Source organism: Haliotis rufescens, unplaced genomic scaffold (genome assembly GCF_023055435.1).
Source record: "Haliotis rufescens isolate VD_foot unplaced genomic scaffold, xgHalRufe1.0.p SCAF_2, whole genome shotgun sequence".
Lineage (NCBI taxonomy): Eukaryota > Metazoa > Mollusca > Gastropoda > Lepetellida > Haliotidae > Haliotis > Haliotis rufescens.
The window spans coordinates 24,530,670-24,553,315 of record NW_025963890.1 but is presented as its reverse complement, the minus strand read 5'-3'; the positions used below and the strand labels follow the sequence as shown (position 1 = coordinate 24,553,315).

At 39.6% G+C, this 22,646-nt stretch overlaps 1 protein-coding gene across 1 annotated transcript; it reads right to left on the bottom strand.

Annotated features, from left to right (window-relative positions):
• Positions 1–186: 186 nt before the first annotated feature.
• LOC124146182 (lymphocyte expansion molecule-like) lies at positions 187–21,016 on the bottom strand. The gene is made up of 10 exons (XM_046516342.2): positions 20,778–21,016; positions 18,281–18,368; positions 17,503–17,673; positions 15,998–16,120; positions 13,728–13,865; positions 10,241–10,384; positions 9,079–9,246; positions 7,821–7,949; positions 6,920–7,044; positions 187–2,244 (listed from the first exon to the last, which is right to left on the bottom strand). Exons 1-10 carry the CDS (start codon positions 20,825–20,827, stop codon positions 2,124–2,126), a joined length of 1,257 nt encoding a protein of 418 aa, XP_046372298.2. The 5' UTR covers positions 20,828–21,016; the 3' UTR covers positions 187–2,123.
• Between the last annotated feature and the right edge of the window lie 1,630 nt (positions 21,017–22,646).

Genomic DNA, 22,646 nt, shown 5'->3' with positions numbered 1-22,646 from the left:
ACCAACCTTGAGTGAAACGCTGATTTAAACCCATGAAACAAAATTTAAAAAGTGTGGCCTTTGTATTTGACGTTTCATGTTGAGTCTTCATTCTGATTTCCATGGGAACCCAACATTGATATGAGATGCCTGCATCAGATCCAGTTGACATATCTGCTTGTGATGTAGAAACAAGTTCACTCAAAGTTCCATCACACAGCTGTTTATTTACAAACCGGTATATGACAACAGTGCAACAAAGTGTACAACATGGAAACATAATGTTGGCAGATTACACCATAGTTAATACTGCAGTGGTGACAATCTCACATTTCTACATTTTCTCTTCTGTGGAAATAAGGTTTCAACTTAAAGCATTTTCAGGTTTTGATTCAAAAGGTGTATAGAAAAGTAAATCTTAATACATTACCACCTGAGGTTGAAGTGGAGCAGCTTATGTCCTGTATGAGATGCAGGGACAGACTAAACAGCATACAGTGTATATATATATATATATATTGCACAAACAGGGGGTCTTAGATCTTTCACAAAATAGTTTTGATTATAACAACACCAAAATGCCAACTTCTGTGTACCATAACACGTGACGTGTAGCCCTGCACTGTGACAGGACCATCATGGCTCAGTGCTACTCAACAGGGAAGACGTCATTGGTTAGTTTCTGGTAGTGGTAAAAATATTAAGCTCCTTGAAAACATCTTCTTGCCATGGCAGTGTTCATGTTCTGACTTGCACTGCAAGGTTGGTGTTTATTTTGTAAAATAATACTGGAAATATTTTTCACTGTTACACAAAGTGCTGACCATGGTTTTCTGATGACCAGCGCTAATTACGATCAGATCACCATTGTATTGTGCATGACCACACAGGTGAAGCAGCACGCCATACTTCTATACAAGCTGACCAGCTGCCTAGCTGAATACAGGGCACACAAAATCAACAATAACAACACTAAATGTGACACTAAATCTCATAGGATAATACTGTCGAGTAACAAAGTATAATACAAATATATAAAAGTTAAAAACAATTCAGTGAAAACAGTCCTGCTCAATGTTAATTATTGTGAATATGAAATGGTAAAGTGAAACAATATAAGAAGTTGAGAAAAATACCAAATAGAAATACTGTGTGAAATGCATAAATTTTACAGTAATACATGTATATTTTTAAAGTGAGCTTGCATCCCCCAGTAGGTAGGATACTACAGGTAACAGAAGGTGTAGCAGTATCACCAGGGGCACATGGGGTTTCATGCGTTAGGTCTTCTACCACGATCCGGGGGATCTTGCTACAACATATTTATCTTCCCGACATGTAAGGCAGGTACTTCGGTACATGAGCCAATGTAGAACATGTACTTTGATTCTGTTTGCTTTAAGAATGTTTTTAAAAACACATGCATTCCTTCAACAACCATGAAAATATAAGTAAAAGATATCTAATATAAAAATGCAGTACAAATGTATCTTTATTTGAAAGTAAGCGCCATTGATTGTATCTTATTCTCATGACCGCAGTTATGTGACTTGCATTGTGGAACACAAGTTATCACAGACAGTTTTAACATGACACAACAAGAATATCCTCTAACAGCACCACAGGCCACAACATTACATATACATGAGATATGATCAAACAGTGACTTTCAATATTTACACAATAAGGCCACAGATCCGACTGCTCTCTGCACCACAACCAACAACCGCTGTGTTTAAACTGATGTCAGCTCAGTCTGACCCCTTGTTTTCAGATCATGATTTATATCATTTGTAAATGTGCAAATTTGATTGTTTCAGTAATAATCGCAATAACAAATGAGTGTAGGATTCAAGTATCACAAGTAGGGGGTTTGTTGTATTCCAAACAATCCCAGGTCAGGCTTGGCCCAGGGTGAGTGGCGGCAGAACCCCTATCGTCTATACTATTATTGCATGTATCAAAATAAATGTCAAGATATTGTGAATATTGAGGTTACGTTTTATGTGAAATTAACATTTTTGTTTACCTGAAAAGAAAATAACATTTAATGTTTCTATATTCTGTAATATGCTGCTTTAAACCATCCTCTGCATATATCCATGAACTGTAGTGTACGTCCCCTCCAACAATTGCAGAAAGGGTTAAACCATTGTTGTGGCCCTTTGAGTTGTGTATTGTGCCTGAGAGGACTTCCCAGGGGCCTCGGGGGGGACAATGAAGACACGGTCTTCCAGACGAACATCCTTGCCTCGTATTCTCTCCCTGGAATTTAAGATGATGGCTCATGATGCAGTCTGTCTTTTCAACTTCTTTCCGATACTGGAAATTACCTGAGAGGGTTCTTTGGAAATTTTATAAAACTACAATTGATCACCAATGGTGACTAATGTGGTTCAAACCAGCTACTATAAGTTCTCTTTGGATGGTTGATACTAGCTATAGAATGAGGATATTTGTAAACATTAGATCCATTGTTGGTCACAGATCAGTGGTGTGTTTCATATCTAGAACACTCAATGTAATGAATAGTGCTAACAGACCCAATCCCTTAACCATACTGACCCCAACATAGTAAATGGTGTCTGACTGGCCAAGAAGGTAAAGATCATCCAAAGGCTAATAGAGTAAAGATCATCCAGGGCTAATAGAGTAAAGATTATCCAAGGGCTAATAGAGTAAAGATCATCCAAAGGCTAATAGAGTAAAGATCATCCAAAGGCTAATAGAGTAAAGATCATCCAAAGGCTAATAGAGTAAAGATCATCCAAGGGCTAATAGAGTAAAGATCATCCAAGGGCTAATAGAGTAAAGATTATCCAAGGGGTAAAAGTGTAAAGATCATCCAAGGGGTAACAGAGTAAAGATCATCCAAGGGCTAATAGAGTAAAGATCATCCAAGGGCTAATAGAGTAAAGATCATCCAAGGGCTAATAGAGTAAAGATTATTCAAGGGCTAATAGAGTAAAGATCATCCAAGGGCTAATAGAGTAAAGATCATCCAAGGGCTAATAGAGTAAAGATCATCCAAGGGGTAACAGAGTAAAGATCATCCAAGGGCTAATAGAGTAAAGATCATCCAAGGGCTAATAGAGTAAAGATCATCCAAGGGCTAATAGAGTAAAGATTATCCAAAGGCTAAGAGTAAAGATCATCCAAAGGCTAACAGAGTAAAGATCATCCAAGGGCTAATAGAGTAAAGATCATCCAAGGGCTAATAGAGTAAAGATCATCCAAGGGCTAATAGAGTAAAGATCATCCAAGGGCTAATAGAGTAAAGATCATCCAAGGGCTAATAGAGTAAAGATCATCCAAGGGCTGATAGAGTAAAGATCATCCAAGGGCTAATAGAGTAAAGAACTTCCAAGGGCTAATAGAGTAAAGAATCTACAGGGCTACAGGACAGTAAAAATTTCCAAAGATAGTAGAGCATCCAAGGACCAAGATAAAAAAGAGTGTCTAATGACTCAGGTAGAAAAGAGGTCTAAGGGTGACCAAGGGCAAAGATAGTATGGAGTGTCCAAGGGCTAAGATAGTGAAAGGTGTTCAAGGGTTAAGTTTTGTTTTGTTTGTTGTTTAACGCAGCGCTCAGCAGTATTCCAGCTGTATGACGGCGCTCTATAAATAATTGAGTCAGGACCAGACAATCCAGTGATTGACATCACGAGCATTGATATAGACCATTGGAATACAATGCATGGGCCGCTGAAGACCTATTCTACCCCGGATCTTCACGGGTTAAGACAGTAATGGGTGTCCAAGGGCTAAGATAGTGAAAGGTGTTTAAGGGCTAAGATACTAAGGGCATCCAAGGGCTAAAATAGTTAAGCTTGGCCTCTACTGGGTAATACTTCTTAGTCCACTTCGTAATACTCCTTAGTCTACAGGGTAATACTCTTACTGGGTAACACTCCTTAGTCTACAGGGTAATACTTCTTAGTCCACTTCGTAATACTCCTTAGTCTACTGGGTAATACTCTTACTGCTGATACTCCTTAGTCTACAGGGTAATACTCTTACTGGGTAATACTCCTTAGTCTACTGGGTAATACTCCTTAGTCTACTGGGTATTACTCCTTAGTCTACTGGGTAATGCTCCTTAGTCTACAGGGTAATACTCTTACTGGGTAATACTCCTTAGTCTACAGGGTAATACTCTTACTGGGTAATACTCCTTAGTCTACAGGGTAATACTCCTTAGTCTACAGGGTAATACTTCTTAGTCGACTGGGTAATACTCCTTAGTCTACAGGGTAATACACCTTAGTCTACTGGGTAATACTCCTTAGTCTACTGGGTAATACTCTTACTAGGTAATACTCCTTAGTCTACAGGGTAATACTCTTACTGGGTAATACTCCTTAGTCTACAGGGTAATACTTCTTAGTCCACTTCATAATACTCCTTAGTCTACTGGGTAATACTCTTACTGCTGATACTCCTTAGTCTACAGGGTAATACTCCTTAGTCTACAGGGTAATACTTCTTAGTCTACTGGGTAATACTCCTTAGTCTACAGGGTAATACTCTTACTGGGTAATACTCCTTAGTCTACAGGGTAATACTCCTTAGTCTACTAGGTAATACTCCTTAGTCTACAGGGTAATACTCTTACTTGGTAATACTCCTTAGTCTATAGGGTAATACTCCTTAGTCTACAGGGTAATACTCTTACTGGGTAATACTCTTACTGGGTAATACTCCTTATTCTACAGGGTAATACTCCTTAGTCTACAGGGTAATACTTCTTAGTCCACTTCGTAATACTCCTTAGTCTACTGGGTAATACTCTTACTGCTGATGCTCCTTAGCCTACAGGGTAATACTCCTTAGTCTACAGGGTAATACTTCTTAGTCTACTGGGTACTACTCCTTAGTCTACAGGGTAATACTCCTTAGTCTACAGGGTAATACTCCTCAGTCTACTGGATAATACTCCTTAGTCTACTGGGTAATACTCCTTAGTCTACAGGGTAATACTTCTTAGTCTACTGGGTAATACTCCTTAGTCTACAGGGTAATACTCTTACTGGGTAATACTCCTTAGTCTACAGGGTAATACTCCTTAGTCTACTAGGTAATACTCCTTAGTCTACAGGGTAATACTCTTACTTGGTAATACTCCTTAGTCTATAGGGTAATACTCCTTAGTCTACAGGGTAATACTCTTACTGGGTAATACTCTTACTGGGTAATACTCCTTAGTCTACAGGGTAATACTCCTTAGTCTACAGGGTAATACTTCTTAGTCCACTTCGTAATACTCCTTAGTCTACTGGGTAATACTCTTACTGCTGATGCTCCTTAGCCTACAGGGTAATACTCCTTAGTCTACAGGGTAATACTTCTTAGTCTACTGGGTACTACTCCTTAGTCTACAGGGTAATACTCCTTAGTCTACAGGGTAATACTCCTCAGTCTACTGGATAATACTCCTTAGTCTACTGGGTAATACTCCTTAGTCTACAGGGTAATACTCTTACTGGGTAATACTCCTTAGTCTACAGGGTAATACTCCTTAGTCTACTAGGTAATACTCCTTAGTCTACAGGGTAATACTCTTACTGGGTAATACTCCTTAGTCTACAGGGTAATACTCTTACTTGGTAATACTCCTTAGTCTACAGGGTAATACTCTTACTGGGTAATACTCCTTAGTCTACAGGGTAATACTCTTACTTGGTAATACTCCTTAGTCTACAGGGTAATACTCTTACTGGGTAATACTCCTTAGTCTACAGGGTAATACTCCTTAGTCTACAGGGTAATACTTCTTAGTCTACTGGGTAATACTCCTTAGTCTACAGGGTAATACTCCTTAGTCTACAGGGTAATACTCCTTAGTCTACTGGGTAATACTCCTTAGTCTACTGGGTAATACTCTTACTGGGTAATACTCCTTAGTCTACAGGGTAATACTTCTTAGTCTACTAGGTAATACTCCTTAGTCTACAGGGTAATACTCTTACTGGGTAATACTCCTTAGTCTACAGGGTAATACTCCTTAGTCTACAGGGTAATACTTCTTAGTCTACTGGGTAATACTCTTACTTGGTAATACTCCTTAGTCTACAGGGTAATACTCCTTAGTCTACAGGGTAATACTCCTTAGTCTACTGAGTAATACTACTTAGTCTACAGGGTAATACTCTTACTGGGTAATACTCCTTAGTGTACAGGGTAATACTCCTTGGTCTACAGGGTAATACTCTTACTGGATAATACTCCTTAGTCTACAGGGTAATACTCCTTAGTCTACAGGGTAATACTCCTTAGTCTACTGGGTAATACTCCTTAGTCTACAGGGTAATACTCTTACTGGGTAATACTCCTTAGTCTACAGGGTAATACTCCTTAGTCTACAGGGTAATACTCTTACTGGGTAATACTCCTTAGTCTACAGGGTAATACTTCTTAGCCTACTGGGTAATACTCTTACTGGGTAATACTCCTTAGTCTACAGGGTAATACTCCTTAGTCTACAGGGTAATACTCCTTAGTCTACAGGGTAATACTCTTACTGGGTAATACTCCTTAGTGTACAGGGTAATACTCCTTGGTCTACAGGGTAATACTCTTACTGAATAATACTCCTTAGTCTACAGGGTAATACTCTTACTTGATAATACTCCTTAGTCTACAGGGTAATACTCCTTAGTCTACAGGGTACTACTCCTTAGTCTACAGGGTAATACTCTTCGTGAGTAATACTCCTTAGTCTACTGGGTTATTCTCCTTAGTCTACAGGGTAATACTCTTACTGGGTAATACTCCTTAGTCTACAGGGTAATAGTCCTTAGTCTACTAGGTAATACTCCTTAGTCTACAGGGTAATACTCCTTAGTCTACTGGGTAATACTCCTTAGTCTACAGGGTAATACTCCTACTGGGTAATACTCCTTATATAGAGTAACAACTCTCAGCTTTCTGATTCACTCACTTGAGGAACTTCTCCATGCCAGCCGACAGTTTTCCTGTACGAGACTTGAACATGCTGCTATGACCATTCCTTTGTTGAGCTTCCTCCCACTTCTGGATGTCATAACGTCCGGCCCCCACTGGGTTCTGCAAGCAGCACAACATATACAGGTCATTCCCAACAATCAGATGCAATTCCATATATCATATCGTGGGGAATTGGTGAAGGCCTATGAAATGAGTTCCGTTCAAGTTAAGGTTACCTGACAAGTATTTGACCCAATGTGCCCATGTGTAAAGGCTCTACTCCCTGCACATACAAGTCCACCACTTATCTTGTAGATCTGAATGTTTGTATGGTTTGAATGGACTCTAGTCCACAGCAAGTACACCATCACTTATCTAGTGTAAATGGTGGGGGTGAAATATCTCTGGCATTTGTTTTTTTCAGTCATCCTTTGTCATTTGAATACACACCGATCCAGAGAAATACTGATCTCTTATAAAATGACAATAGATACAAGATGACTGTTTCAGCACACATTCACTCACTATGTTCACTACAAGGACACCATGGCTGGAATATTGCTGAGTGCAGTGTTAAACAACAAACAAACAAACAAACAAGAAGACCAGCTATCCAGACTTCAGGTTCAGAACAAAAAACATTTGTAAACCAGGTTATTCCTCTAAATATGAAATGAAGACAAGATTTTGAAGCAAAGTACAATAAACCAAACCTTTATTTGTCTACATACGGTGCTTCAGATTGCCAGGCACATGGGTCTTTGACCTCTGAAAAGATCATTGATCTTCCATGTCTGTACAATATGGGTCCTCAGTTTTTCACTTCTGGTACCTAACTATCGCTGTCACAGGTAACAGAGTCACAAGAGATGCAGATCGTGGACGTTTCAACTTACAAAATTCCTGGTAAAGAACCTCTGAGACACCCGGTCATTCCTCTGAGCAGACGACAGGAAGCCTGGTGAGTTGGTGGAGGCGGCCTTCACTACAGGCTTTGGGTCATAGTTACCTGGGCCAGGAGTGTTCTGAAACATTGTCACACATCAGTAATTGTACAAGTGACCAATTCCAGGTCAAGGTCAACTGAATGTCTTGAACGTGCATAAAGAGAAAATGAAGTAAACCATCAACAATAATTTCAGTGTGAGGGCAGCATGGAATCTAGAAAAATGACTCTTTGTTTAGACTCAAACATAAACATAAATAACTGCCACTGTCAGTTTCAGACATATCCGCTAGTAGTTTACCCGTGACCCTTTATATGTTGTATTATCTTGTTTACGAATATTGGGACCCAACTTTTCACAAATGTAGAATCAAATGATAACATTGATAATTTGATTTCCTTATAACCATCTTTCCGAGGCAAGGGAGTTAACTGTTTCCACCCTTGCCGAACTAGGCTGGAATTACAGAGTTATAATTTGGCTGGACTAACAAGTCTTTGCATAGTCCAATCATATTCCCATAATGAAATCAACACCAGGTTCATAAACAACATGGCAACTGCCATCCTGAATTAGTTAGATCGCAGGATTTGCAGAGCATGTGTACCATCAACTGGGCATCTACAGATATTTTCCAAATCCTTTCATGTTTTTAATCAAGGTGCTCACATGTTTTGATGCATGTCACGAGTTAAAACCTGTTTTATTAAAATAAAGATCTTTATAATCGATGAGATTGTCTTGACTTGGCGACTTGATTTTGTTCATCAAATCCGAGTGATATGAGAGGTGGAATCTCAATGGTCAGTAGTAGGGACATAGAAGGGACATAACTCGTAACAGCACCTGGTGGCACAATGATCAAGCCCAGAAATTCCAGCCTAGTTCAGCAAGAGTGGAAACTGGACATGTAAAGTCAGTTAACTCTCTTACCTTTGGAAGATGCCTGGTAACATACAAGTTTCAGTAATGAAAAGAAATTCAAAGTAAGTAATTGTGGAAATGGAAGAAAGTCTTTGAATTTCAGTGGCTTTTATTACTTCACCTAAGCAACAATACTATCAATAATCAATTAAAACATTTTCAAAACACCCTTTCAACTATAGACCACACATTTTTTTAAAGAAATCCTTGAAACAAGTAAGAAAAATACAAGATGTTTTGCAGCACAGATCCCAATCCTAACTTCGATCTGACAGTTGTGTACCTTTTGTTTCTGACACTGGGAGAGTGTACTACAGAAGATCCTCTCTGTCGGGGGATCAGGGTACTGAGACACTTTACCAAACCTGCCCTGTCGCTTGCGATGGATTGTGTCCCAGTCGTACAGGAAGGACTTGAGGTCATACTGACCGGGGCCAAGGTCAGCTAGTTTCTACAAAGAGCAGAATAATCATCTGTATTTAAACGTCCTGATCCAATAGGTTCCCCTTGGTCATTTTCACAAACAATCTTTAAATAATCTTTACACACCCCACTAACAGAATTAGTCTTTAGCAACCCAGGCTTGTCATAAGAGGTGACTAACAGGATCGGGTGGTCAGGCTTGCTGACTTGGTTGATGCATGTCATCATATTCCAATGGTCTATATTAATGCTCATGATGTCAATCACAGGATTGTCTGGTCCAGACTTGATTATTTACAGACCGCCGTCACATAGCTTTTATATTGCTGACTGCGGCATTAAACAACAACCAAACAAACTAACATAGCAGAGTCTGCATTTGCTTCTGTATTTTACAGATTTCTTACAGAAAACAGCCAAACAGGGTAGATGAACTATAATCAAAAACATTTTAGTTTCAACAACATTTGAACAAAGTTTGTTCATTACCACTTAATCTCTGAAAACAAATTGAACTAGTGTATGGTGTTAAAGAACAACCCTTTTTTCTTTATTACGGCAAATACAGTATATCAATTTCAGAAAGTGGTATACAATAAGCCACATATCTACTACTCTTGAACATAAAGAGTGAGTGAGTTTTAACATAAGTTCATTTACAGCCGGTCAGCTCAATGTGGGGGAAAATCCCACAGTGACACTAGCTGTTGACATTTGTGGGTATTGCACTGACCAACAGAGGATGAAAATCTGGGCTTCAAATCCAGTGAATCCTGGCACAGCCAAAGGATTTGCACTGCATACCAAATGACCATCTGTGTCTTAACATGAAGTACAATATGTCTGATGTCAACAACACACTGTGCAGTTGGATGTAACATGCAGATGTGCTGCTTCTATCATTCTTATACAATTCCCATAGGATTTGTCAGATAAATGTCTTATAGATATGATGAGCATCGGTATTTCCACATTAGAGAACTGAATACTCATCCATTAGTGTACGGGTGTTTCTTACTAACCGGTGCTGCCAGGTACCCCACTGTGATGGGCTTGTTACGATCCCCGGAGAAGAGGTCATAAGGTCCTCGGACGCTGGTCACCTTGTTGCCCATCTGTTCTGTGAAGCTCTTGAAGTTGTAGGTGCCTGGTCCCAGCACTGACCCCTATAGTCAAACATACACCACCAGATGTAGCAACACACACACCTGGTCCCAGCACTGACCTCTACAGTCAAACATACACCACTTGATGTAGCAACACACACACTTGGTCCCAGCACTGACCCCTTCAGTCAAACATACACCACTTGATGTAGCAACACACACACCTGTTCCCAGCACTGACCTCTACAGTCAAACATACACCACTTGATGTAGCAACACACACACCTGGTCCCAGCACTGACCTCTACAGTCAAACATACACCACTTGATGTAGCAACACACACACCTGGTCCCAGCACTGACCTCTACAGTCAAACATACACCACCAGATGTAGCAACACACACACCTGGTCCCAGCACTGACCTCTACAGTCAAACATACACCACTTGATGTAGCAACACACACACCTGGTCCCAGCACTGACCTCTACAGTCAAACATACACCACCAGATGTAGCAACACACACACCTGGTCCCAGCACTGACCTCTACAGTCAAACATACACCACTTGATGTAGCAACACACACACCTGGTCCCAGCACTGACCCCTTCAGTCAAACATACACCACTTGATGTAGCAACACACACACCTGGTCCCAGCACTGACCTCTACAGTCAAACATACACCACTTGATGTAGCAACACACACACCTGGTCCCAGCACTGACCTCTACAGTCAAACATACACCACTTGATGTAGCAACACACACACCTGGTCCCAGCACTGAACCTCTACAGTCAAACATACACCACCAGATGTAGCAACATACACAAACCTGGTCCCAGTACTGACCCTGATAGTCAAACATACACCACCAGATATAGCAACACACACCCACACCTTGTCCCAGCACTAACCTCTATAGTCAAACATACACCACCAGATGAAGCAACACACACACACACACCTGGTCCCAGCACTGACACCTTCAGTCAAACATACACCGCTTGATGTAGCAACACACACATCTGGTCCAAGCACTGACCTCTACAGTCAAACATACACCACTTGATGTAGCAACACACACACCTGGTCCAAGCACTGACCCCTTCAGTCAAACATACACCACTTGATGTAGCAACACACACACCTGGTCCCAGCACTGACCTCTACAGTCAAACATACACCGCTTGATGTAGCAACACACACACCTGGTCCCAGCACTGACCTCTACAGTCAAACATACACCACTTGATGTAGCAACACACACACCTGGTCCAAGCACTGACCTCTACAGTCAAACATACACCACCAGATGTAGCAACACACACATCTGGTCCAAGCACTGACCCCTACAGTCAAACATACACCACCAGATGTAGCAACATACACACACACTTGATCCCAGCACTGACCCCTACAGTAAAACATACACCGCTTGATGTAGCAACACACACACACCTGGTCCCAGCACTGACCTCTGCAGTCAAACATACACCACTTAATGTCACCCAAACACACCTCAAATATAAGACAGCTTTAGTAAATAATTAACACCTTATTTAACATTACATTAAAAGATTGCATGTATTATCGTTGTTGTATTGACAGCTAGGGTTTCAGACAGGTTGATACTCTCGGACACTGACTGATTCTTATCCAGAATGTCATGAAGAGTCTTTTCCAAATTTGTTCGAATATAGAAGAATATTCCATCAAAAACTGACACAATCATGAAAATGTATAATTGCCATTTGTCTCAAAAACTAACTGTATGATTATGACACAATCATTTCAAGGAGAAAAGGAAGGGTATATTTTGTAAGAATTGTTAAATCAGATTAATTGAATAAATCATGCATATCATTCAATAACTACTTTAGTCTACCCAAATAAGAGAAATTATGTTACAAAGTTGATAATAATAAATTGACAAATGCCCTAAACACTGAGTGTCTCTATCCATGCTCATTCATTAGCCCTTACTGTCAGGGTGTGTCACTGTCACATGCCTAGAGAAAGTAAATAACCTACAAACAAATACAAAAAAAAACACATTATAAATATAAAAACAATATATAAGAGCTAGGTAATACAAATCAGTAGGGCAGTTCCTGCACCTGTTTTAGTCACCTCAGCCATAAGGCATCAGTCCCACAGACCTTGTGTTGTAGAAGAAGAATTTCAGAAAATAAAAGATGGCCATCTGCCAGCAACTTTAACTTTCCAATTTTGATGTCTTGAACAAAACCTAAATTTCCCTTAATGTTAGAAACCCACGCATAAAGATCACTTCCAGCCTTTCTTCATATCTGGTAGTCTTGACAGTTAACAGCTGAGTGACCGATAACTTAAGACTTCTTGGCCGTAAGGTATGAAGACATCGCTAGTCCTGTTTCACTCCCTACACTACTTTACATTGTGCAAACTAGGATTGCAATTCACAGCCAATAAAAGATTACATGTATGACAGGATGCCTGCAATAATTGCAGCAACACAAATACCTTTCTCCGGGATATCTACAAGAGTCAACAATTAGAAAAGCATTCATTTTGAAATTATCTTGACAATGTTATATTATTATTTCAAATGATGTCACTTTATGAGATAACAAAAATATATCATTGAATTTATTGAAAGGAATCCTTACTTGTTGATACACCACTAGTGAGAACAATCTGACTTTGAAGTTAACATCTCGTCTCACGCCATCTGTTAGCAATCAGTAGTTGAAAGAAGTGTTTCCTGCAGTTTGGGGATTGCAAAATAAGTTATATCCCTTCCGCTAAATGTTTCTGATCAGCTACTTTCATGAGGTTCATGCAGTACATGTTGCAGGAAGAAACAGAATACCCTCAACACGTGAGGTACTGGCACAAATACCTGTCTCCGTGATAGCTACAAGATGCAATAGTCGTTGAATCAATCATATAAGAACATTTACAGTTGTGTACATACACAATCTTAAAGTTAATTTGCATTGAATATTTGGATCACAAGTAATACTTCCTATTCTACTGCACTGTGTTAAATACATGGTGATAAATGGGTTTACTGTGAAATATGGGATGATGTACAGAAGCCATTGTCTGATCACTGATCTTAATTATATCTACACTAATAAAGACACCTCAAATGTATTACCGCTACATTTTTTTCATTCACATTATTTTCGAGAGTAAACATTGGATTGGTTATATTCTGTTTTATTGAAAATTGGCTGCAGTTATTCAAGCCACTCCGCAGGTTATAACATGATGGACAGTGATGAATTGCAGTCTTAGTTGATGAATGTGAAGTAATGAGAATAAGCTAGGTTAGCAGGGTAGGGAGAAAGAAGTTTCAATAAATTCATTACGCCCTGACTGAGATGTACAGTAAGTCTATACAGCAGACTTACAACTGTCGGGAGGTTGCGCGGCTTTGACGAGCCAGCATCCAGCATCCCTTTAGTACTGGTTGACCTTTTATCCTTCTCTTCTATAGCTGCGTGTGGTATCCCTCCATTACCATACGTTCCAGGGCCGGGAATGTCACTCTGTGCAACAACAATCTCACAATAAATATATATTCACAATATACGTGTAAAGTTGAATTTGGTGTTTATAAATTTTTAATGGTCCTCACCTGCCTCAGATACCACATGAAATAAATTGTATTCATATTGTTAATGAAAAAAAAGGGGGATCGCCAAGAGATGATTAGGAACAGTTCATATAGTGGTCACATTCAGTGGTACCTGCATGGTGTTATTCCTGGTTGAATGTAACCGAATTAGGGCTAGGATGAGTCCAAAATTACCAAGTCCCGAATACTCAACCCTACCTGGGTACCTGCTGTAGGTCTCAAGAGATGAGTACAAAATGTCTGATTGAGAATGGTTTGAACAGAGCTCTGGCAAAAAGTATTTAGATACACACATATGAAACGATATGGTCACGTATACCTGTACACAGAAGTTGACTGAAGCTGTACCTCTATTCAAACATCAGAAGGAATGCGTTCATTGTCAGAAGGAAATGCCAACATAAGTGATTTGTAGTGTAACCATGGAGTTCTAGATAATGTTTGTCATTGAACAATATATCATGCGACTAATCACAGGTCCAGGTAGTCATGTGGATACTTACTCAGTACCCACGTGACGCAAGAAACCCAGTTACCTCTCCCAGCCCTAAACCAAATACAATGTATTCACGGATAATAATATTCGCCCATGCATCGCCATGTGTAATGTAAGATAAGAATGGGAAATTGTTGCTTTGTAATGGCAGTTATTATGGCTAGACAAAACATGATAGTAGTAGTGCACAAATGGCAATCAATATGCCTGACTCAGTAATGGAGACCTGTGAAGATCCGCAGTAGAATAGGTCTTCAGCAACCCATGCTTGCCATAAACGGTGACTATGCTTGTTGTAAGAGGCGACTAACGGGATCGGGTGGTCAGGCTCAATGACTTGGTTGATGCATTGTATCCCAATTGTGTGGATCGATGCTCATGATGTCAATCACTGGATTGTCTGGTCCAGACTCGATTATTTACAGACTGCCGTCATATAGCTGGAATATTGCTGAGTGCGGCGTTAAACATCAAACAAACAAGTAAAGAAACTCAGTATAACAGGTTGATCTCAAGAAACAAATTGGTGTGGTTTCAATGTTGCAGACTCTGCATGGGCAAGCCAGCGGGGTGAAAATGTGGCATGATGAAAAAAGCAACAGACTATGAAGATTGTGATATAAGATTCATTGTGTTAGGGATAGGTTCAAGCAAACACACTTTCTATAGATCACTCATTACCTGTGGTTATGTCTTATAAGCCACAGAAGCCATAAGCACAAGTCATTAAGTGATCAAACTGTGCGCTATCTGATGAAAGCTGCATGACTGAAATGTGGCACAGTGACTGGCATCAATATAACTGGTAATCACAAATGTTGTGATGTCAAATCATTTCGTAAGATGAATCAAAATTCCTTCTCAAATGTACAGATGATGGGAGAAGTGTATGGAGACATACAGACAATCGCTACCAGCAGTATAGTACAGCACAACTACTATGGTGGTGGTTCAGTGACAGCATGGACCAACCCCACCTTCAGCTACAGAGCAGACCTCATCCATCTTGAAGGTCGAATCATCGGTTTTGGCTATTGTGATTAGTCTATCAAAGCAATGAACAGAGTTGCCATCTGCCTAATGTTTTGTTCTGTTTTGTTGTTTAACGCTGCACTCAGCAATATTCCAGCTATATGACGGCAGTCCTTTAATAATTGAGTTTGGACCAGACAATCCAGTGATTGACATCATGAGCATTGATCCACTCAAATGGTATACGATGACATGCATCAACCAAGTCATTGAATCTGACCACCCAATCCTGTTATTCACCTCTTACGACGAGCATAGTCCCCTGATACAGCAAGCATACTTTCACGGGTCTGCTTTATCGTAAAAGTGGTAGTCCACAAGGAAATGTCACTCGTCCTCCCTGAATTTCAATAATCTTGGTCTTACAGACATTGTTCAATCCCTGGTTCTCTGGGTGAGCTAGAATAAATACAATTACAAATGTGCCAAGAGACGAAGTGCAATCTCTTCCCATTTCTTACTATTGTTACCAGAAACCAATAAAGAAAAAACAGCTTATGTGTAAATCTACTTACCACAGCTCCATCCTTGAACCTAGGTGCCTTGGTTTCACAGATTCCGCGACTGCTCCTGGGCTTCTCGTCGGAACTCTGCAGGAAGTCCTTGATCTCATACGACCCAGGGCCTAGCTTCCTTTGCTGAAATAAACCAGTGATATACAACATAAGGGACATAAGGGACATCTGGGTGCGAGTCAGATACATGCTCACCTTAAATGTCACCTTATTAACTTGAATTCTCATTAAAAAAAATTCATATCATATGCACATCTTTTTATTGGGAGCATCTGAGAAATACCTACACAAATCAATTGACCATAACACTTTTACACATGAAATCATACTAATGGTAGGACTGAGTTATTGCTGCAACCAGTAACAGGACTGCATCTATCATGAATGAGAAGTAAGTCCATTGAAAAAAGTAATTCAGACTTTTATCTGCCATGTGTACTTCTTACATGGCTAAAAACATGATACATTTTTTTTTTTAAATCAACATTCTCAAAGATCTCATTGGTTTTGGAAATATCTTTTTTATCCATAGCACCTAAGGGACCGACCATTTGATATCCTGGAGGGGGCCTGGGATTTTGCATTGAGACCAGATCATTTTTCAGCTACAGCTGGGGCGGTCGGTTAGCCTAGTGGTTAAAGCGTTCGCTCGTCACGCCGAAGACCCGGGTTCGATTCCCGACATGGGTACAATGTGTGAAGCCCATTTCTGGTGTCCCCCGCCGTGGAATATTGCTAAAAGCGGCGTAAAACCATACTCACTCACTCAGCTACAGCTGCATAGCCAGATATTTTGTTGATTAAAACTGAGCATAGATATTTTCTTTTAAAAAACCCCATTGCAACAATGTAATTTTTGTGGCAATAAATTTCTTTTATTTTTTCTAACAATATGAAGCATAATGATTAGTTTCAAGAATTTTCAGGGACAACTTATATTTTTCGATAAAATCCCAGCCCCCACCACACCCCATCCACCCCTTTAACATCAAATGGTCGGCCCATTAGGGTTGGGAAATCTTGATCACTGCGAGCCTCTGTCTCTGATACGTGAACCAACATGGTGATTTGACTGGTACTCAGTATTCATTCATAAAGCCCAGATGCCCGAACAGACTGTATAAGGGCATGAAATGTGGTGACAGCCACACCAGCACGTAACGGTTAAGACATCAATCAACACTATCAGGGTGATGTCAAGTCAAACCATTCCAGGTGTTTTTTGTAAGTGTTGCCTTGATTAAATCTTATCAATGTCCAGTTGGCAAACCTCCAGGACCAAATATAAATTGATCACAATTTTTTAAGATTAATTGTGTCTGGACAGTGAACTATACAAACTACATAAGGCTTCTCTACACCATCACAGTATTTAATATCATTCTAGTTGAAGTACAGAATAGATGATTATTTGATCATATAACTTTTGTCTTATACTAGTGATCAATGACATGTGAAGCAATTTTTGCATCAAAGTTATGTTATGTGTTCCTGGTACCACTCACCAACATCCTCTTCTGCTCCCACTGTTCTTTGTGCAGGAGATGAGGCAGGGCTGCCATCTTCTCCACCTCATACGCCCGCGCCCAGCCAGGACCCCTGGTCTTCTCCTCCACAGACTTGGTGCTGAACCCGCCCAGTTCAACATCATAGCTGCCAGGACCTAGCCGGCGCTTCTGAACGGAGAGAATCCAGTCCAGGTTTAGACAATTTCATATTCAGGATGCTTACTGTCAATCTACATTACTATGGCTTAACAACTGTGATCCATGAAAATTTGAACATTGTCATTTATATTTATAAAAATCGCAAGCTATGATCAAAAGATTATGAAATGTGAAACAAAAACATGTCAAGCATAATTTTTTGATCTTATGAAAAGAAAATACTATATGAATCAAGCTACTCCGAAAAAGGCGCACCTCAATATGTCCGCCACTAAAAGCCCAAACCTGCCACGTCTGGTTAAATTGCTTACATATCACTGAGTAGTCCAGATATACTCCAGCGGCTGGAGTCCAGCCTTATAAAACTACTGTAAGATAAACACACTTCTCCAACCTTCCTTGTCAACTACAACACATGCATCTACAGTAAGAAAATCACTGACTGACACTGAGTTAACTTTTCATCATGTCACTACTTACACTTAGAAATAACATGTGTCATCAACAAGGTGTCTCAAACTTTCCAGAAGCAGAAAAGGCTATTGTTAGGCACTCGCAAAAATTTCATGACGCAAAACTTTTCAGATTTACAATAATCTGCATGTGAACCACTCACCAGATCCTGTGTAAACTTCTTGTCGTATGGTATCTCGGTGAAGGTACCCGGGGTCTTACTCTTCGGGTGCACACCAGACACATCAAACCTGAATAGCAGCAGATGCTGAGCACTGTCAATACTGAATTCACCCTATCAAGTGCGTTAAATAGCAGCAGATACTGAGCACTGTCAATACTGTATTCACCCTATCAAGTGCGCTGAATAGCAGCAGATACTGAGCACTGTCAATACTGTATTCACCCTATCAAGTGCCCTGAATAGCAGCAGATACTGAGCACTGTCAATACTGTATTCACCCTTTCAAGTGCGCTGAATAGCAGCAGATGCTGAGCACTGTCAATACTGTATTCACCCGATCAAGTGTGCTGAATAGCAGCAGATACTGAGCACTGTCAATACTGTATTCACCCTATCAAGTACGCTGAATAGCAGCAGATACTGAGCACTGTCAATACTGTATTCACCCTATCAAGTGCGCTGAATAGCAGCAGATCCTGAGCACTGTCAATACTGTATTCACCCTATCAAGTGCCCTGAATAGCAGCAGATACTGAGCACTGTCAATACTGTATTCACCCTTTCAAGTGCGCTGAATAGCAGCAGATGCTGAGCACTGTCAATACTGTATTCACCCTATCAAGTGCCCTGAATAGCAGCAGATACTGAGCACTGTCAATACTGTATTCACCCTTTCAAGTGCGCTGAATAGCAGCAGATGCTGAGCACTGTCAATACTGTATTCACCCTATCAAGTGCGCTGAATAGCAGCAGATGCTGAGCACTGTCAATTCTGTATTCACTCCTGCTCCAAAAAGTGAACATTGCGATATCAGACTGTCAAAACTCAATTCATTATAAAATAAAGTTTTTAGACAACAGTTGCATAGTCTATTCTTGTATTTCGCATATATTCATGAGTGAGTAAGTGAGTTGTGTTTAACGCTGCTTTTAATAGTATTCCAGTTATATCACCGCATGTCAGCTTAATTAATGTGGGAGGAAAGCCCGAAGTGATGCAGGTCTTAGACGTTTACCACTTCGGTGAAACCCACGAGCACGGGTATGGTGCTGACAAACCTAGAAATGTAATCAGGGCGAACTGGGATTCGAACCCACAATCATAGGGATGCAACTCTGCACATCGAAACGCGGCACCTTAGACGAATAGACCACCTGTGCCCCCCACATATATTCATAGAAATATACCATAGAAATGCAATGTCTGTTACTAAACTTTTAAGATGCCTAACATTCAACTGTAGCCACTAATCTTGTTTTAGAATATTTTTTTATTTAGACTATTTTTGTCTTAAAACAAATTTACTTTCTTGTTTATTTGAATTTTCTTGGTTTGTCAATATGCAAGGAGGTCAAAATATAAAAATCACCTATTTCTTAGGGTTGATTTGAGGTAAAATCCCTAAAAGAAAACCCAATACAATACCATATTTAATTTTTTTAAATTCAACAAAACACATCTTTATTTATTATTTTTTTATTTCTGCACAAATTAGGGTTGGCAGGTCCCTAAAATAAGAAAATAAATTGGTTGTCTCTTCAGCAGAAATAAAATGCTAAAATATCTGTGTGTCTAACCAATGAAAACCCAGCATGTTCATCTTTAACATTGACCATATTCCTGAAGCAGAAGTAATTATTCATGCACAACACAACATGAACATGTGTAAAGGACCAAATAATGACACTGTCCCCGGGTCTGTACACATAGAATGAACAATTACTTTTACTCCTTCTTTATCAATGCCAGACTGAACAAAGTTAATCTTACAGCCATGTCCCATACAGACCACAAGGTCCATGTCATTGAATGTCAAATAATAAGCTAGGCAACCATAAACACATAAGGAGGTTCTTCAAGTTGGTCTGGCTTGTCTATACACACTTTATGATGTTTTATTTAGGACCATTGCCAGCAGATAACCAGTTGTAAAGCACTCATTATATAGTGTGTGTGAAGTAGATAGTCAATAAGATATCACCGGTCACTGACTTCAACACACCTTAAGTTAAACACTTATCAGTAGCTCAAATAACTAACATTACTTTTTGTGATAAAGAAATATCTTTACAATAATAATTTCCTTAATATTTTAACCTTATTATCGAGGTGTGATTTGGTTTACTAAATATGATTAAGTTAATTTTTCTATTTAATTTTATTTGCAGTCTGCAAGATATTGCCCAATTTTGAAAGGCTTATTCAATATGATTCTTTAAGCCACGGTTTAGGCCTATATCGTTTAAAACCTCATTGACGTTTACATCATTTCATTGATTCTCCGACCTTGACGCTAGATAACATTATCATTATCATTTCTTATGCATTAACTTTTGAAAGAGCACAATATCATTAAGGGAATATCGGTAACAGGTCGTTTCAGTACAATAATGGTGTTTACCCGTTGTTGACACCGTGTCAATATGACAAACATTATTGACAATATTATTCTGCCGACAAATATACGAGGCTCACCTTGCTGTTTGTGTTCCAAATGGTGCCCCTGAGAATTTCTTCTCAGCCATTATGTCCTCTTTCAAACTGGTGTAAAGCAAAAAATCGGCCTGTAAAGCCCTTTCTTTCTCAGTTGGAATTATCGCATGTCGTGTGTGCGGTGCATAACAATTACATTCAACGATCTAATTCATACACTGTCGCGAAGGGTTGTCTGCTAGCACCGTCACATGGCAACATGACGCCTACACTAGGACCAAAAACTTACATGAGTTACTGTTAATATGTTTTCATGTTTCTCAATTACCGTCTATCCTTGTGATAAAAATTATATTCGAAAGCATTTGACATACATGTATATGCATTTTGCTGAACAAATATCGTCAATTACAAACCTAATCTAATTGCGTTATGAGTTAGAGACTAAACAGGGGAGGTAAGTCTAATACACGAGGCATTAGAGGCCCAGAAAAGGATTTGTGAATACAGACTTGTTCAGGTCCATCGATCATCGTCCCCATCACAGTTATCCATCCAACAGTTTGTCGGCCATTTGCAACGTCAACCTGATAGAATAATATATACTTAATAAACAATTAAAATTTTGCTCCCAAAGGAAAGAACATAAACCGAATTCACTTTTCTGAAGATAGATATCGTTACACATTACTGAAAAGTGTTTTAATTTATCCTTTGTGATGCCCGTGCTTCTTATACATCGCGACACAACATTAATCGGGTTGTCAGTGCCGGTGACTAGGTTGATTATGTGTCATTGTATCCCGAAGTTGTGGGACGTCGCTCACAATATCAATCACTGTCTGGTCAAACTTCATTTACAGCCAGCCGTCATGCAGCTGCAATATTGCCGAGTGCGCTGTGTTAACAACAAATAAACAATCACCCCAATGCAAATACGCACAAGGTAGAGAGTTTGGTTTAACGCCGCTTTTAACAATATTCCAGTTCAGTATCGCGGCGTGTCAGCACACACACACACACACACACACACACACACACACACACACACACACACACACACACTAAATATGTTGGTTTCAGTTGCTGTAACAAAGTCTCAAATTAACTTGATTGTAATTTACTAAGCTTTGTTTTGTTAACTACCAGTATTTTTATTTCAAAATGTTGAATACACTCCTACAATACTCGCTTCTCCTTCTACAATAAAAGCAATTGTTTTTCATTGGTTAGGGCACGTGTGCCACAGATCACAGACATCTCATGTTAAAACGTTATTTCATTATTGGGTATATTTTTGTCTACTTTGCGGTTTATTTCAATACAACTTTATCAACACACACACACACACACACACACACACACACACACACACACACACACACACACACAGAGGCCAAAATCTGGGCCGTTTTGGCCACGCCGGAAATTGGCATAGACGACTCTTTCTAAGTCCTGCAAACGGATTAACGTAGTTACCATTGCCGTAACTAAATTTTAACGTCCAATTCTGTTTTCAACAGAAAAGCGATCGCTTGTGCTTCAATGCTCCACGTTTTGCTTACTTACAAGTACAATGTATCTCTAACCACAAGATGAACAAAAGGCTTCAAATTTAAGATATTTAAGATGACAATGATTCCTCTTATATGTAACAAAAACTTGAGTTAATGATTTAATTGTGAAAATTGTCGTAAATCTAGTAAGGCAGCAGTATCGGGACTGAAAATTGCGACTGCCACTTGCAATTATTCTAATTCAAAATGTTAGAATTTGAATATGTTCTGTTAACGGTCACGTTGAAATACACCCAGTGACAGGGTAACCGTTTCGCCGACGTATTCCATATAGATAAAAAAAACCCACTCAGGATGAGGACTGTGTTGGCATTTTACCTGCACTCCCAAACAT